The sequence below is a fragment of the Carcharodon carcharias genome, chromosome 14, assembly GCF_017639515.1.
Source record: "Carcharodon carcharias isolate sCarCar2 chromosome 14, sCarCar2.pri, whole genome shotgun sequence".
In the NCBI taxonomy this organism is placed as follows: Eukaryota; Metazoa; Chordata; class Chondrichthyes; order Lamniformes; family Lamnidae; genus Carcharodon; species Carcharodon carcharias.
In genome coordinates, this window is record NC_054480.1 from 118,820,191 (window position 1) to 118,838,486 (window position 18,296).

General features: G+C 40.2%; 1 protein-coding gene across 4 annotated transcripts in view; it reads right to left on the reverse strand.

Annotated features, from left to right (window-relative positions):
• Positions 1–18,296, reverse strand: part of LOC121287198 (ran-binding protein 3-like) — a 110,735-nt gene that overhangs the window by 28,586 nt on the left and 63,853 nt on the right. For 3 of the 4 annotated variants that reach the window (XM_041204847.1, XM_041204846.1, XM_041204848.1), the window contains one exon: positions 3,572–3,721. The exons of the other annotated variant lie outside the window; for it this stretch is intronic. In XM_041204847.1, coding sequence (XP_041060781.1) covers positions 3,572–3,721 — 150 coding nt within the window. The remainder of the gene's footprint in view (positions 1–3,571; positions 3,722–18,296) is intronic. 4 annotated transcript variants of the gene reach the window in all.

Below are 18,296 nucleotides of genomic sequence, written 5' to 3' on the forward strand. Positions count from 1 at the left end.
CTTGTAGCCTCCTTATGTCCTCTTCACAACTTACTTTCCTACCTACCTTTGTATCATCAGCAAACTTTGTAACCTACTTCTCTCCCTTCATCCAAGTCACTTATATAAATAGTTTAGGCCCCAGCACTGATCCCTGTGGCACACCACTTGTTACATCCCGCCAACCAGGAAAAGACCCATTTATGCCAACTCTCTGCTTCCTGTTAGCTAGCCAATCTTCTAGCCATGCCAATATGTTACCCCTACACCAATGAGCTTTTATCTTCCATAATAACCTATGATGTGGCCTTCTGAAAAATCTAAGTACAATACATCCTCCGGTTCCCCTTTATCCAGAGCACAAGAGACTCCTTCAAAGAGCTCTAATAAATTGGTTAAATATGGTTTCCCTTTCACAAAACCATGTTGACTGGTTACCTAGAATTTTTCTAAGTGCCCTGCCATAACATCTGTAATAATAGCTTCCAAAATTTTCCCTATGACAGATGTTAAGCTAACTGGCCTATTGTTTCCTGTTTTCTGTCTCCCTGTTTAAACAAAAAAGTTACATTTGCTATTTTCCAATCTAATGCCACCTTTCTTGAATCCAGGAAACTTTGGAAAATTAAAATCAATGCATCAATTATCCCACTGGCCACTTATTTTAAGACCCTAGGGTGAAGTCCATCAGGACTCAGGGATTTGTCAGCTCACAATTCCAAAAGTTTACCATGTACCACTTCCCTGGTGATTGTATTTTTCCTGAGTTCTTCCCTCCTTTCCAATTCCTGATTTACAGCTATTTCTGGGATGTTACTTGTATCCTCTTTCAAGAAGACCAATGCAAAATACCTGTTCCATTCGTCTGCCATCTCTTTATTTTCCATTATTAATTCCCCTGACTCACTTTCCATAGGACCAATGTTCACTTAGTTAACAAAACCAGAATCATTAAAATTATAGTTAAGGAGGCCATTTTACACATTGTGTGTGCCAGTTCTTGTTCTTCAACTTGAACTGAACTCTATTTCCTTTCAGTTTCTCTACATACTTCTAGAATATTTCATTTCAAATATTTATTACATTACCTTATAAATTTTATTTCTGACTCAGTACCTGTCTGTGGTAAAAAAAATTCCATGCTTTAGTAACTCTGGAAAAGTCTCTTCTCAGCTGCTCCTCCATTCTTCAAAAGATAATGCTCCCTTTATTCCTTTGTTACTAATTGGCCAACCACCCAACCACTTAGAAACATTCTTTCATTGCATGCCCTTCAAATGCTTTCATTATTGCTAACCTTCCCCTTAAACTTCTCTATTCTAATGAAAAGTCCTAATTTTTGAGCAAGTCTGCCATTTTTATTTTCCACCTTGCTCTCATGTTGACCTCTCTGCCCTTGGCCTACTGCAGTGTTCCAATGAAGCTCAACATAAGCCCAAGGGATAGCAGCTCATCTTTCAATTAGGCACTTGTCAGCCTTCTGGACTCCACACAGAGTTCAATAATTTCAGGCATAATCTCTGCTCCCATTTTGTTTCCTTTTCTTTGCATGTTTCAAGCTTCATCTCGTTTTCCTACCACACTTGCTTTTGGAGCGTAGCTGCTTATTATTCTGCCATTCACATCTCCTCTGGACACATTCTGTGTTTCTTTACTTGCCCCATTAACACTCCTTTTGGCTCTGCACAACAACTTTTTTGTCATTTAATGTCACCTATGTTCCACCCTATCACCCTTTTGTTCTTTTTCCACCATTTCGCCTTCTTAAAACCTGTTGGGCTGCAACTTTGGAGGTCCAGGGCAGCGTAATTGGGGAGGCACCCCAAAGATGCGCTGGAGAGCACCCCTGAACTCTGAAAGTTCCCAGGTAAGGTTCCTGGAAGTGCAAACTTCCCTTGGGCAATTACCCTGTACTGGGAACCATCCGAAAATGTGATCTGAATTGCAAACTTTGATGGTTCTGACTGTGTTACATCAATAGCAACCCAGAAAAAAGAGAATTAAAATCATTTCTAATTTATGGGTAACTGTTGTACAGACCCCCACCGGCACCCTCCAGGAACCTCCCCCAAATACCCACGAGACTGTCCCAAACCCCACAAAGACAGCCCACCCTCATGGAATCCCCCACCCCCTCAGGACTGTCCCATCACCACTCCCCAATCGGGACTCTCCACGGGATTCTGGCACACCCCACAAAAATCCACAACCCCTCGGGGACTGCTCCCCCCACCCCACAACCAAGGCCTGACTCTCAAAGCAGCCTCCCTTAACCAATCCAACCTCCCCCCCATCCCTCCCCCAAAGCCTGACCTGAACCCCCCCCAACATCTGCCCAGGGCCCAACCTGACCCAAACTACCCCCACCCCTCCCCCCATCCCCCCACCCAGGGCCCAAACCGACTCTGACTGCAATGCCATGGAAGTTCAGGTCCATTATATTTCTAACATTTCCCAGTTCTGATGAAAAGTCGTCGATCTGAAATATTAACCTTGTCTCTCACTCCACAGATGCTGCCTGACCTGCTTTCTCTCAGCATTTTCGATTTTTATTTCAGATTTCCAGTATCTGCCGTATTTTACTTTTGCAAAAGTTTCATAGGTTCTGGTAGCTATTTAATACTGCAAGGCCAATGGTGCTCTTCACAAACTTCCATTTCGTGAGAGTTATACCGTTAGGCTGTTATGCATTCATTTTCATAGCTAGAGTGTTCTGGTTCTGTTTAAATACATCTTATCTTTATTGTTACACCATGATTTACACCTAAGCAAAATCCATGTTAATAAAGGAAAATAAATGAAACCATTTGACCACTGCTATTTAAACAATCAATTCTTGATTCCAATATATCCATTATTTCTACTAATGACTGAAAATAATTCAGAAACTAGAAACTTATGACTTTTCTCTTTCAATTTCCAAGCATCTGTCTGAAGCTACTTTTCAACTTGAGTACTTTTATCTTGTGCCATTAACTGCCACATGGTTTATACAATTTTTCTCACACACCAGTTCATTTACTCTAACCTATTTCAAGTGCAACCCGAATTCTGTGGACAACTCATTGCTTTATTAACATAACAGCAGAACTAATATGCACAAAATGCATCAGAGTTCGCAACTATTATACCCTTGTTTCTTTTCTGCTTTGTTGTCCTTTATCTAAGTTATTTTGATTCTCCTATTCGTGATTAAAATCCTTGCTGCCATTTGATGTTTAAGATGCTTTTCATACAGTAACCTTTTGTCATTGTGTTCCAATTTCTTATTACCCTTCATCAATCCACTCTTTATAAGCATGACTGATGCTCCATTTCCAATATACTAAACTTTCAATAGATTCTTACTGTAGCATTATAACATAAACATATTGCTCGTTTAAATCACTCAAGGGTATACTGACACTCTTCTTTATATATCAACATATAAAAAAAGCTTCAAACAATAAATGACACAGGAGATTATGCATGGGATTAAGTAAATTACATTAACTCAAAAAACCAACTATTCAATGGAAGCACATACTAGAGGAGGGATTGTAGGAGCATTGGATAGCACATGGTGACTTTTTAATATTGTAATAACATGAACCTTCACTCTGTCTTGAAGATTTTCCCCAAACACGAAGTTCGTCTGTTCCATAAGCTGCTCAGGCTGCTCCTGGCTATCCACCTTCTCTTCCTTCTCATCTACTTCACAGCTGCTCTTGCACTCTGATGATTCAGCTAATTTCGTATTCTCCTGGAAATGTGGAGAAATCATTTTAAGTGAACTATGTATACATCCCAGTGACCCAAAAATAAGGCAATAAGGATTTATATTCAAAGTAAACTTTCCAAAACCCATTTCAAGGGTTCACCTTGCCAAACAAAGTGTGACTACCTCAAAGATCTTCTGCTATCATTATCACTAAAAACATTAAATCTGCACTTAAACAAGAGCTTTAACAGAAAGGAGTGTTACATTCTTCCTTATTCAGTCAACCTCGACATACAAATAGTTTCGTACCAAAGTTCAAGATATGGTTCCACCGTTGGCTCAGTTGGTAAACTAGTGCCCAGTGTGGAACTGAGCCATACAACCAAGGTCCTAGGTTCGATCCCTGGTCTATCCTGAGTTAGCTGATCTCAGCTGCAGCAGGTGTACGGGTGCTCCAATTGGCCTTAGTGCCCCTGGGCTAGGGAGGAGAGAAAAAAAAAAAATCAGCCAGGGCTCCCACTCCTGATCATTATCCAGTGACTTGCTAGAAAGTGCATTTGTGGTCATCGGACAAGGACAGGATTGGCTTGGCTGTGGTGCCTCCCACGATTTCTACTCCCGCTTTCTTCCTTTACAGACTCCGCTCTTCTGCGTTCCAGGACATTGCATAATCATCTCTCAAGCTGCTTCTTACTCATTGTCTAACCTCATGATGGCTCCTGCCCTGATACTGACTTGCTTACACCTCTGCTTCCTGCTACTTCTCCAACATTTGTTCAAACAGTACCAAGTTTGACAATACCCAGTTAAGGAAGGAAATCAAGGAAGGGAACAGATAAGTTGGCTGAACAAAGCCCAAAGCTGAAGACTCTGAAGCTCACCAAGTTGCTCTGAGGCGCTACTTTCTCCATACCGCTCAAATCACAGCCAGCCTCACAACACTGGGAACTACCAACATCTTCAGACTATTCAGCTGGCCTTAGGCCTCCTGTCTGCTCAACAATCTTCTGCCATCAAACACCAACCTTGTGTCGCTGAATCTACAAACATCTGGCGCTGATAGAAGTTTGACTTGCAATCAAAATGAGTTACAATCAAATCTTATCTGGGCTTCTTCTGCTAGTCTTCTTATCTTTTTTGCTCATTTGAGGCCTTTTTGTTCCTCCTCCTGTTCTCTATTGCCTTGTTGAGACCTCCTGCTTTCATACTATATGGGTACTTGACCTCAGCACCTTCAACGCCTATGCTACATGGTTTCTGATTTCTTTACTCTCCTTAGTGTTTACATCAGTTTCCACACTGACAGCAAATCCTTTGCATTCTATGCAGTTCTGCACCTTAAGTCACACCTGCCTGGTCCTTGACATCTTCCCTGAGGGGAAAAAAAATCTCCCCCACAGCTTCCAGCTACTCGTTCCCACTGTGGCCCTCCATTCATTATGGCACCATTGTTGATGTTCATCTTCTCAACAACTTTAATTCTGCCTGCAATATCTTAATCCCCACAAAGTTACTCATGGTTTTCCACTCTTTGTAACACAGACTTGAAAACAAATGACACATGACTGATTTTGTCACCTGCTGCTAAATCTTGTCTGAACATGTTAAATATTACCCTCCCATAGCCAAATGTTCTTTCTACACAGGAATAATGCTGGCGGGCAATGATAAGCCATAAGGAACCATTTTAAGTTCCCCTGCCCTATCATCTCTAAAAGACAAGGTGAATTTCTCATGGATTTCTTTACCTTAAAGAAATTATCCAAATAGTTATCTCACCACACCCTCTTCATTCATCTCCTCACTCATTCCAGCTTTTTTAAAATCTCCCTGCTCTCTCACAACTAACTTATTTCATAAGACGCACCTCATCTCGCAAAACCTTCTCCGCCCTACTCCTGCTCACTTAAACACCTTTCCTCACTCTGTGCTTGACAATGTTGCTAATGACTTTTATTTGTTCAGTTACTGCTCACCCTGTTAAAACTGCTTTCATCCCCCCTTCCTTAAAAAAAACGCATGCATGATCCAGTTGTTCTTTCCAAGCTCATCCCAAATCTCCTTTTCGTTTCTTGGTCCTTGAATGTGACATCACCTTCCAGTTCCGAGCCATCCTCTCCTGTTACTGAGTTATTTCAAATTGGGTTCCACCTAGCTCAAATCAGAGTCTGACCTGGTCAAAGATAGACAGTATCATCTGTCACAGAGACTGTGACACATCATTCCCTCTTTTTTTCTTTGACCTGAGAAGCATTCCAAGAAAGAAAAAAATAAACTTGCATTTATGTAGGTTCATTCACATCCTGGGGATGTTGTGAAGTACTTCACAGTTGAATACGCCAGCTTCCTCCATCGTAGTTCTGCTCTGAGACCACAGTTTCATTCTTAGTATCCCAATTCAGTCTGTGTAACTCAAGCAAAGGGCTCTTCTCTTTCCTCTGCATGACCACCTCCGAGATTTAAGCATCCATACTGATCCCCTCCACCCCTTTTACTCTCCTAAATGCTGCCATCAATTATATCATCCACAGGCAATTGGTGTTTTCTACATGTATACTAATGAAACTCAGCTCTAAATGCCATAATTTCCTTCAATGTCATGACCACCTGTTTGAGATTGGACAAACCAGAATTTACTGATATCATGTAAAGCAAAGCCATTGTTTTTGGCCCCCATATTACAGCAATAACTTGCATTCATATAACACTTGATGTAGAAAAAAAAATCTCCAATACATTTCACAGAGAGGAAATGAATTGATGGATGTGAATCTAAATAAAAGCTAAGAAGGTGAGTTAAAAGTTTAGTCAAAGAGATAGGTTTTAAAAAGGATCTTAAAGGCAGGTTGGCAGTCTTAAGGAAAAAAAGAGGGATGCACTAAAGAGCTAGAAGAATAGTGAGCTTTGGATGTATGGTGGTTGCGGGGGAGGAGGGGAGCGGGTGGAGAGTGTGGTTGAAGGGCTTGAAGTGGTTATAAATAGAAGTGTGAAAACGCAAAAATAAAAATTTTAAGTTTAAACCATCTCTGAGCCAATTTAATTCAGTCAGAACAAAGGTGAAGGGGGCTGGGATTTGATGCAGGATAGGATACAGTAGCAGAATTTTTGTTCAGCTGAAATTTATGGGAGGATGGAGTGGCCAGCCAGGAGAATATAGTCAAGCCTAGAGGTGTCAAGAACATGAATGAGGGTCTCAGCAGCAGACAAGCAGAGTTGGCTAATGATACATAGGTTATAGGTAAGTGAGCTTTACGATAAAGATTAGGAGCGGCTGGAAACTCACCTTATTATCCAATCGAATGCTGAGATTGCGAACAATGTGATTCAGCCTGAAGCAGTGGCTGGGGAGGGAGATGGAGTCAATGGGAATGGAACAGAGTTTTGTGGTAGGGGGTGAAAATTATGGCTTTGGTCTTTTTTTTATATTTAGCTGGAGGAAATTGCAGCTCATACTGACGTGGACAAAGCAGTTTGACATCACAAAGGTAGGGACAAGTGATGCAGAGGTTTTTTTTATTATTTGTTCATGGGATGCCGGTGTTACTGGCTAGGCCAGCATTTCAGTGTTGATTGGTGTCAGCATACATATGGAAATTCAGCCCATGTTTTCAGATGATGTTCCTAAGGAATAGCATGGTATGCTGAGGAAGAGGGGGTCACAGTGACAGGAATAGGCCATTTAGCCCCTTGAGCCTGTTCTGCCATTCAACGAGGTCATGGCTAATCTGCAACTTAACTCCAAATACCCACCTTTGCCCCAAATCCCTTAATAATTTGGTTAACAAAAATCTATTAATCTCAGTTTTAAAATTAACTGATCTAGCGTCAATTGTCATCTTCAAAAGAGAGTTCCAAACTTCTACCACCGTTTGCATATAGAAATGTTTTCTAATTTCTCTCCTAAAGGGTCTGGCTCTAATTTTTAGACTATATTCCTAGACTCCTCAAATAGTGGAAATAGTTTCTCTCAATCCACCCTGTTCCCCTTAATTTCCTGAAAATTTTGATCAAATCATCTCTCAACCTTATAGGTTCCAATGAATACAACGCTAGTTTGTTCAATCTTTCCTCACAGCTTAACCCTAGGAGTCCAAGTGGCATCCTAGTAATCTATACTGCATTCCTTTCAAGGACAATACATCTTGCTTTAGTTGTTGTACACAGAACTGCTCACAGTACTTAAGGTGAGGTCTAACCCGGGCTTAGTAAAGTGGAAGCATGACTTCCATTCCCTGTGTTCTATTCCTCTAGACATAAAGGCCAGCATTTTATTAGCCTTTTTGATTATTTTCTCTACACATTCATGACACTTTAATGATCTGTGTACTTGGACCACAAGTCTCTTTGGACCTCCACTGATTCTAGCCGTTCACTTTTTAGAAAGCACTCTATTCTGTCCTTTTAAGGTCCAAGGTCGATGACCTCACATTTGCCTACATTGAAATCTACTTGCTGGTTTTACCCATTCACTATCAATCCCTCTTTGTAATTTTACACTTCCATCTATATTGTTTACAATTCTGCCTTTTTTTTGGTCAGCAGCAAATCTAGATATGTAGTTTTCTAGCTCATCATCAAAGTTGTTGTATACAGTGAATCATTGAGGCCCCAACACAGATCTCTGAGGCACCATCAGTAACATCCTGCCAATTAGAGTACCTGCCCATTATCCCTAATCTCTGTCTTCTTCTATTCAGCCAGGTTCTTAACCAGGCTAATAATTTTCCATCAATTCTATGAAATTCAACTACGGTTAAGACTCTCTTTTGTGGAACTTTATCAAGAACTTTAACCTTCTGAAAGTCGATATAAGTAACATCTATAGGCAGTCCGCTGTCCAATACATTAGGTACCTCTTCAAAAAATTCAAATCAGATTTGTCAAGCATGTCCTATCTTTTACAAATCCACTAAGATAAAACCTGGAAGAGAAGTGGCAGTGAATTAAACACTAAGGTGGCTTTCTCCAATCGGCTGAAAATGTTCAATGTGTTCAATCACCCTATCCTTAATTATAAACTGTGGCAATTTCCCAACAACAGATCTCAGACTAAAGTCTATAATTCCCTTGTTTTCCTCTGTCATCTTTCTTAAATAGCAGAGTGAGATGCTCAATTTTCCAATCTGAAGGAGAGTTCCCAAATCAGATCAAGGATAGATCATTCAGGACAGTCCAAAGGCAATGATGTGGGGGATGGGAAGAGAAGCCATTCTGGATATACTCTCGCTTGATTGAAACAGTGAACCCACATGAGAGAAACACCACTGTGCTGGATAGCAGCAACAAGATGTTGAAGAAAGATGACTTAATCAACTGTGTCAAAACCTGTAGAAAGGTATGGAAGGTAATGAAAGATAATGGACTATGGTTACAACTACAGAGAATCTCACCTAATTAGTGATTTGGTTGGGGCCATTTAAGTAATGTGGGAGGGACAGAAACTTGATTGAAGAGAATCAAATTGAGAGTTGACGATTAGTGCATAGATTGGTGAGGGGTTAGTGCATAGATTGGTGAGGGGTAACAACATTTTCATGATTTTGGAGAGGAAGTGAGGTTGCAGATGCGGCAGAATTTTGCAAAGACAGAGTGGACAATGACAACACCTTCAAAGGAGAGGAGGGACAGTCCCTTGAGAGAGAACCATTTACAATGTCAACAAGCACAAAGGCCTGGAAGGGAAATTCGGTGGTCAGCAATTGATTGGGAATAGGATCACAGAAGCAAGTGGGTCTCATAGGTGAGGTGAGTTCAGTGGGAGCATGAGGGAAGATGGGAGAAAAACTAGAGATACAGGTTCAACAACATGCAGGTACTTCTTGACAATGAACTCTTCAATCAGACAACAGATACAACAGCATTTGAATCAGACAAAGCAGCTGTAATTGCCAACCTCTTTCAAGACTTCCTTCAACAATTCTATCTGACCAGGTTAATAATTATTCAACAGGTAGTCATGCAACTGTGCGAGGAGTACAACGTAAGATACCTCTAGAGCACTGCATACCATTTTCAGACGAACAGGCTAGTTGATAAATTTAACAGCATGCTAAAGTGAAGGCAGTGATTAAAGCTCACATGACTGGAATTTAACTCTTGCCTGTGTATAAAAGAGATAACCCAGTAACTGACAGGATTCTTACTCTTTAGGTTAATTGCAGATGGTCATCTGGACTCTCAGTAACCAAAATGACTTAAAAATTCTGATGAAGGGTCAAACTCGAACTGAAAGATTCATTCTGTCTCTCTCCACAGATACTGCCCTATTTGCTGGGTAGTTCCAGCATTTTCTATTTTTATTTCAGTTTTCCAGCATCTGCAGTATTTTGCTTTTGTCGACTTAAAAATTGTTGGGATTCTTAGTCACTGATTTCAAGCAAACCTGTTTAGTGCAGTTATTACATAAGTCTTGAATACGGTTAAGCAGATGTGAGATTTCATTCTAAGAAAAATATGGCTGCTCAATTCTGATTGGATTACCACAAATTAAATAACTCAAAAGTTAATTGCTTGCAGACAAGATCATTGCGAAGCTAAATGGTGCCGAATACCTCAAAACTACAAAAAAAATATTGGAAGGCCCTTTTAAGTACCAAACATCAGAGTTTTGTAAGTTACAAACATGCCTTTCACAATGAAAAATGCAGTAGTCACATTCCAGCAGCTCATGCATTTCGTACTGATGAGGTTCAAGGATTAGTTAGCAGTACACAGACAGCATAGCTGCTTTCAGTCAAATCTAGGGAACACAATTTTTGACAAACATATGCTTGCTTTATCCTGAAAACAATCAATTTAAAGTTAAGTGATCAGGAATACCTGCGGATTTGTGTCTGCTATCTACTGTGAGGCTCAGGCCACTTGGTCTGCAACATAAGTATCAACAGTTTGAGGGCTCACATGGAGTGACAAAGTTTCTAACACCAGGGTATCTCGTGAAAGTTAACAGACAGTTCTTCAAGACAGACAAGTTTTTTTTGCAATAGACTCTGGTCAAAGTTCAGCAATACTAGAAAAGTGTTTTCAATTACTTCTGTACAGCTTCAAGTGATATATTCTGCAATTGAGTGAAATATTCTGCAATTGAGTGAAATCAGCATATTAATATTCACCTAGTCTATCATTTACTTTCAAAAACCTGGTTTGTAGTTTAGAGTCTAGAGTCTAAGGCCTGAAGGAAGGGTTTTAAATAGGAATGGATTCAATGGATCATGCATACAGTATGGGGTTTAGGAGCTCCGAGTTTCAGACAGGAAACCTGGAAGTCAAGGTCTCCTTGCTCATGATAGAATTTGAACCACAGCAAGTGCCCTTCACCGCCAACAGGTTTCTCCCCAGAAATCAGACTCATTTGCAGGCTTAGTCGGGCAGGGAGGACTCTGGAGCAGGCTGCAGGACCAGGAAGATCCAATCCAGGGGAGAGGGGGTGGGTCTGATTCCTAACCCAGAGAGTCTTTGTATTCGGACAGGGGGCAGGGAGTTTGGAAGCAGTGAGGTTGGGGGCTGGAAGCCACCTGCCCCAAGTGGGCTAATAAGGCACTTATTTTCTCTCTGAAGCTGCTGTCCTCGCCTCCCTTCAGTTATCCATCTAGCTACAGTTAAACCCATGAAACAAGTTAACTTAGATTCTGCCTGCCTCATTAAAATATTTCTGTCGAACACGAAGAATATCTGGCAAAAGCTGAAAGTTGTACGCCATCACCAGCACTTACAGCACAAGACAGAAAAAAGTCACAGGAGTATAGCTGGATTGTACCTTAGTCATTATATAAGTGAGAAAATACAGAAATCTTATTGGGCAAAAATAACGCCTGCACTATGGGCAATGCTATAAATGAACTATAAATCCATTTATAGCAACATGTTAATGGGCATCATCCAGAAATAGCCCTGATTATACCAAGCAGTTCACAGACTATACTAATATTTCAGACAGGAACACTGAACCAAGTGAAAAACTGAGGAGACAGACATCCCATTGTTTCCATGTGCATCAGGTTACTGCTATAGAAATGGTGTACTCAGTAATTAAAAATGATTGTGTCAATATTGTGTAGAAATTGTAAAAATCCAAAATGTAGCTGGCCTACTTGGACTAAAACCTCTCTGCATTCTTGTATCCTGCTGTTAAAGTGAAACATAACTAAATTTTCATATGTGATTGATAAACAGGCTATTTTTACAGAAGTTGGTTCATATGGGTGTTATAATGCAAACTGTGAACCACTATCTCTTAGGAAAGGGGTGGTGGAAGTGTTCACCATGTAGGTCCAAATAAAGATGATGCTTCAGTTCATTTGATTTCATCTTTCCAGAACACCAATCCTGTAATCATCCATGGCAGCGTCTAGCTGTTTCTGAAAATGAGTCCAACGTGTGGCCCCAAATCCCCTTCCTGGAAACCCACTTCAGCTGTTCATCAAGCTCTTTGGAAATATTTCATGATGTTTGGCCTAAATTTACTCTTTGTAACTCTGAACATGTACCGCATCGTATTGTTTCAGCAAAAATGAACATAAATTACATTGATTCTCTACAAAATGTTTTTAAGAGGCTAAAAGGACACTGTCAATCTGTTTCTCAGTTCTTTCCATTAGTACTTTGGATCAACTACTGCATTATGTCTAAGATTCAGCGTGCGGCCTACCCAGGGCAATGCAATTTTCCAACAACTTTTAGAATATGAAGTTTTATGATTTATCACTCTCACTCAGCGTCCTTTTGCTTTATTTATTGCCAACATACATTACTTGGACATGACAGAGGATCAATCCATACCTATAAATCTCTCAAACTGCAGCTTGGGTAATTCTACCTTAAAAATGAAGTAGATTAAACTTTATTTTTACTTTTAACATGAATAATTTCTGTATAATTCATTCTGCCAACTAGCTACCCTCTAAATGTTTGAGAATGTTTGGAGTTTTTTTTGAGAATTTTTATTTTCATTTTTGATCCATTTTGGAGGATCATTCCCATTCCTTTACTACACAAGGTATATATTTTCCCTACACAATATTTTTGAGGATTGCCCATTTATTGCCAACAGACTTATTCTTCATGAGTAGCCCCAGCCTATGTTAATAAACACAACTCTCATAACCTGATATTTGTATGCCTGAAGTTTTATATTAGAGTCTTATTATGTAATTGTGTTGTTGTGTGTAGCTTTGTCCAAGACTTTGAAAAAAGTACAGCTATTCAAGAGTTGAAACCAAAATACACTTTAATTCCAGGATCAAGTTGATGCCTTGCTACATTAACTGCAGGTGACAGCTACAATGTAAATAAACCAATTTTGGTTTTCTAATTAATGTAATAAGTCAAGTATTATTTCTGTGGGAAATATGTAAATGAAAGTGCACTTACAGTCAAATATGCACGTTAGATTAAGATGAGAAATTCTGTTTGTTATTGGAATCAGTTACACTGCTTCAACTGAAATACCATTAACCACTGCTGAATATTTCCAGATGTTATTCACTGAATTTCATATTACTTAATTATTAACTATATTTACTTCTGAAGGATAACTGGCTTGATACTTAACTTCAAAAGGCCATTAATTTGGTAAGAGCAGACAAAGGGCTGTGCTTCAAACATGAACATTTTCTCTTCCTTTATAGATGCTGCCTGACTTGCTGAGTGTTTCCAACATTTTCTATTTCAGATTTGCAGCGTCTGCTGCACCTAGTTTTCAGTTTAATAAGAACAAAAACACACTGTAGCTTGGAAATGACCTCACAATTTTCAGATGGAACTTAATGGAGTGGATGTCGTAATCTATGCTTTATGTAGCACATAATAACTATTCAATTCCAAATTACAGAAGGCATATACTACAGAGAGGATGAAAAGGGGATTGTTGTTGCCATATTAATATTAAAACTGTGCTGATTGAACAGAGAGGACCATAATTGTTCTTCGGGAGAAGTTACTGGAACATTTAATTAATTCCTTTGTGGTATTTGCTTAACAGCTTTCTGTTTAGTACTGTACCCTCAACATTTTCTGAATTATGTTATATTTCATTTTCCTCAATTCACTTCATATGCATATTTTTAGTCACTTCAGCCATTAAAAGCCTCAAGTCTATTGCACAGATCACTCCAATTAGGATAATTGTTAAGTTTCCAGGCACTCTCATCTCCAAGAAAACAGTGAACAAGATATATAATCCTGGATAACGCGGGACAAAGTGCACCTATAAGCACTACTAACATATTATTGAGAAAAGTTTCAATAAAAATCTTAAATTTTTAAGAGATGCAATACTAAATAAACTTTACAGACCAGGAAGGTTTCAGGTTCAATCTTTGGTGCTGAATTTGCCAAACAGCTAGGAAAATGGTGAAAGTGGTACAATCAGCTTGATCTTTTCTGAGTAAATCAACAAAGATTTCTATTCCTAACCTATATCCACTGATTCTGGCTGGAAAACATACATACTGATGATGTCATGGAGTTATTACGGCACAGAAGGAGGCCATTCGTCCTGCAAGTCCATGCTGGTTCACTGTGGAGCAATCCAATTAGTCTCATTCCCCTGTTCTATTCCACAGACATGGAAGTTTATTTTGCGCAAGTGCCCATCCAGTTCCTTTTGAAATTATTCATCATCTCTGTTTCATGAGCAGTGTGTTCCAGATCATTTTGGCTCGCTGCTTAAAAAGTTCTTCTTTACATCCCCTTGCATCTCTTGCCCAAAACTTTAAATCCGCATCCCACAGTCATTGTAGAGTTAGGTAATGGCGACTGTTTTTCTTTGTTACCGTATTTAAACCAGTTATAATCTTGTAAACCTTGATCAAATCACCTCTCGATCTCCTTTGCTCCAAGGAGAACAATCACAGCTTCTCCAACCTAATTTTCTAGCTAAAATCCCTTATCCCTGGAATTATTCTAGGAAATCTCCTCTGCACCCTCTCAAGGACCCTCATATTCTTCCTAAACTGGTGACTAGATCTGGATCCAATACTCTAGTTTTGGCCTAACCAGAGCTTTAGGCAGGTGCAGCACAACTTCCCTACTTTTGTACTCAATACCTCTATTTATGAAGCCCAAGATCTCTTACGCTTTGCTAAATGCTGTCTCTATATGTCCTGCCACCTTCAAATATCTATGCACATGAACTCCCAGGTCCCTCTGTCCCTGTACACTTTTTAGAACTGTCATTTAGCCTATATCAAGCCAATATTGCCCCTCCCTATTCCTTCCACCAAAGTGCACTGCCTCACACTCCTCAGTATTAAATTCCATCTGCTACATGTCCGCCCATTCTCCTAGCCTATGATTTTTTGCAGTCGATTGACATAATCTTCACTGCCAGCCACACTTCCAAGTTTGGAATCATTGCCAAATTATGAAATTTGTTATATTCCGATATCCAAGTCACACACCAATCCTTGGGGGACTACACTGTCTAGCAACCTCACTGTTTCTTGCCCTGAAGCCATTTTTTAAATCTAAGCTGCCACTGACCCTTCTACTCCATGAGTTTCAGTTTTGTTAACCAACTGTTTACGTGATGCTTTATCAAAGGATTTGTTAAAATTCATGTAGCCAACATCCATTGTTTTTCATTCATCAGCCTTCTCCATTACGTCTTCAAAAAATTCAGTCAGATTAATTAAGCACGATTTGCCTTTTAGAAACCTGTGCTGAATCTCCTTAATTAACTCAATCCTCGCCAAGTCCCAGTTCATTTTCTTTCCCCGATTATTATTTCTAAAACCTTACCCTATATTAATGTTAAACTGACCAGCCCATAGTACCAAGAATATCCTTACATCCTTTCTTGAATAATAGGGTCACATTTGCCACTCTCCAATTATATGGTGCCTTCCCCTGTATCTAGGGAATTAGAAAATTGTGGCAAGCCCTTCCGCTATCATCACTCCCACTTCCTTTTGTAACCTGGGACGCAAACTATCTGGACAAGGTGGCTTATCCACTCCATGCAAAACCAGTTTTTCAAGTACATCCTTCCTATCAATTTTCATACCATCCATCATCTCTAGCATCTCCTCGGCTTCTACGATATTTTGTCAGCATCCTCTTCCTTGGAAACACCGATACAAAGTAATTTAGTATTCTATCCATGCCCTGCACTTCTAAGCATATACCACCTCCACTGTCCCTAATAGGTTCCACTCCACCTCTTACTACATGCTTACTATTTGCATGCCTGTAAAAGATGTTTGGATTCTTTTTTATGTTAACTGTCATTCTATTTTCATATTCCCTCTTTGCCAGTCTTATTTTCCTCTTCGCTTTACCTCTCAATAATTGTATTTGGGTTGGTTCTTGCATGGAGAATTCATCTGACATACATCATATGCTCTCTCTTTGTTTCATCAAATTCTGTATCTCTCTTGTCATCCAAGGAGCACTGGTTCTTGTTCCCCTTTCACCTTTAGTAGAATGTACCTAACCTATACCAAAAGTAACAGCCTTTGTTTATTTGATGTTCTGTCAACCTCTGGTTCCATTTTACCCTGGCTAGATCTCCTCTCATCCCACTGAAATTAGCCCAATTCCAATTTAGAAATTCTACTTTACATTATTCTTTGCTCTTCTCCATTTTATCACCACGTTTAGATCAGCAATGATCACTCTTACCCTGACACTTGACCCACCTGGTCCACCTCATTCTCCAGCAATAACTCCCTCCTAGTTGGACTGAGAACATTCAGGTCAAGCAAGTTTTCCTGGACACATTTTAGAAATTCTACTTTACATTGTTCTTTGCTCTTCTCCATTGTATCATCACGTTTAGATCAGCAATGATCACTCTTACCCTGACACTTGACCCACCAGGTCCACCTCATTCTCCAGCAATAACTCCCTCTTAGTTGGACTGAGAACATTCAGGTCAAGCAAGTTTTCCTGGATACATTTTAGAAATTCTTCTCTTTCCTTACTCTTTACTCTAACATTATTCCAATAATATTTGGTTAATGTCCCTCAGTATCACCACTCTATAATTCTTGCACAATTCTAATTTCCCTGCAGTTTTTCTCAATCTCTCACAAACTGGAGGTCTACAGAATACCCCAGTAGCACGATCATACCCTTTTTGCTTCTCAACTTTAACCAGATGGATTCTGTCTTTGCCCATACATACATGAATTGTAAATTTGTCTTTGCATTCGTAGGCCTTCTTAGTCTGCTCCTATCCAATATGGTAACACTTCCTTCTAGTATTATCCAAAACTCTCAATCCTTCATGCACTTTAATCTTCTTTACTTCTATGTTAGTTCCCACCCCCCTAACAATTTAGTTTAAACCCTCCCCAACCACACTAGTGAACCTTGCTGCGAGCACATTGGGGCCAGTTCTGGAGCAGGAGGTGTAAACCATTCAAAGGGACTGGGACCAATGTCCCAAGAATGTAAAGCCCACCCTACTGCACAATGCCTTGAGCCTCACAATGAATCCTATCTTTCTACTTATGTTCTCACTAGCACGTGGCACTGGGTGTAATCCTTCGAATTCCTACATTTTAACTTCCTCTCTAGCTCTTGAAATTTAGATCCTCAATACCTATGTTATTGGTACCTGTATGTAGAATTTCTAGCTCACTTCTTTCCCCCCTGCAGAATATTCTGCATCCTCTCCGTGATATCCTTTAAACTGGCACCAGGGAAGCAACAATGTGGGACTCATAACGGTTATAGAAAGGCCTGTCTTTCCCCCTAACTGGAATCTCTTATAACAATAGCATTTCTACTCTTTGCAGCTTCCCTTGTGCATTTTTGTGCCCACTGTTGCCCTTGGCTGGACTTCACTTCAAGGTGCTGTCATTTCCAGCAGTCTTCAATGCTGAGTGCTGGTTTGAGAGTGGCACACATCCCAAAGACTCCTATAGTTCCTCTTCTTCCTACTCTGGTCGGTAGCCACCATCTATCCAGAACTATTACTGCCTGTGGAGTGACCGCCTCCTCAAATGTACAAGTGACTCCGCAGTGACTCCAGCTGCCCCTCAAATCCCACGCTTGAGCTCAAGCAACTGGAGACACTGCCTGCACCCACAGTCCCCCAAAATGCATGAAGTATCCTGAAGTTCCCACATGGCATAGGAATTGTAAGGAACAGGTCTCAGCTACCTATCCGTGATTTGACTGATCTCTATTCCTCTACAGATCCACGACAAAGGGGGGGCCAGTTAGCTCAGATGGGTAGCATGTGGTTTAGAATAATGCCAACAGCATGGGTTTGATTCCTGTTCCGGCTACTGTAAACTTGGGATCTGCCTCCTCGCCCTGCCCGACAGTGGAAGTTAACAAACCACCACTCACACAAACTTGCCAAATAAATGGCTCAGGGTGGAGCATCAACAGACAATGAGCCAAGGATCCACCTTTGTGCAGAGTACAGATGACATCATCCATTACGAAATAAACAGTTGAATACCCTGTCCCCATGTAGGCTCACACAATGCCTAGATGGCAAGATAGTGAAATCATGTCCCAGTGCGAGGAAAAAACGATAGGTGGAGGAATGTAGTTTAGAAAGGAACTAATCATTCCCCCCCCAACCACCCTTGCCTCCCTGTTCACTTACACTCCTGTGCCAGGCATAGAGACATCCCATTATATCAGGCATCTTCAAAAG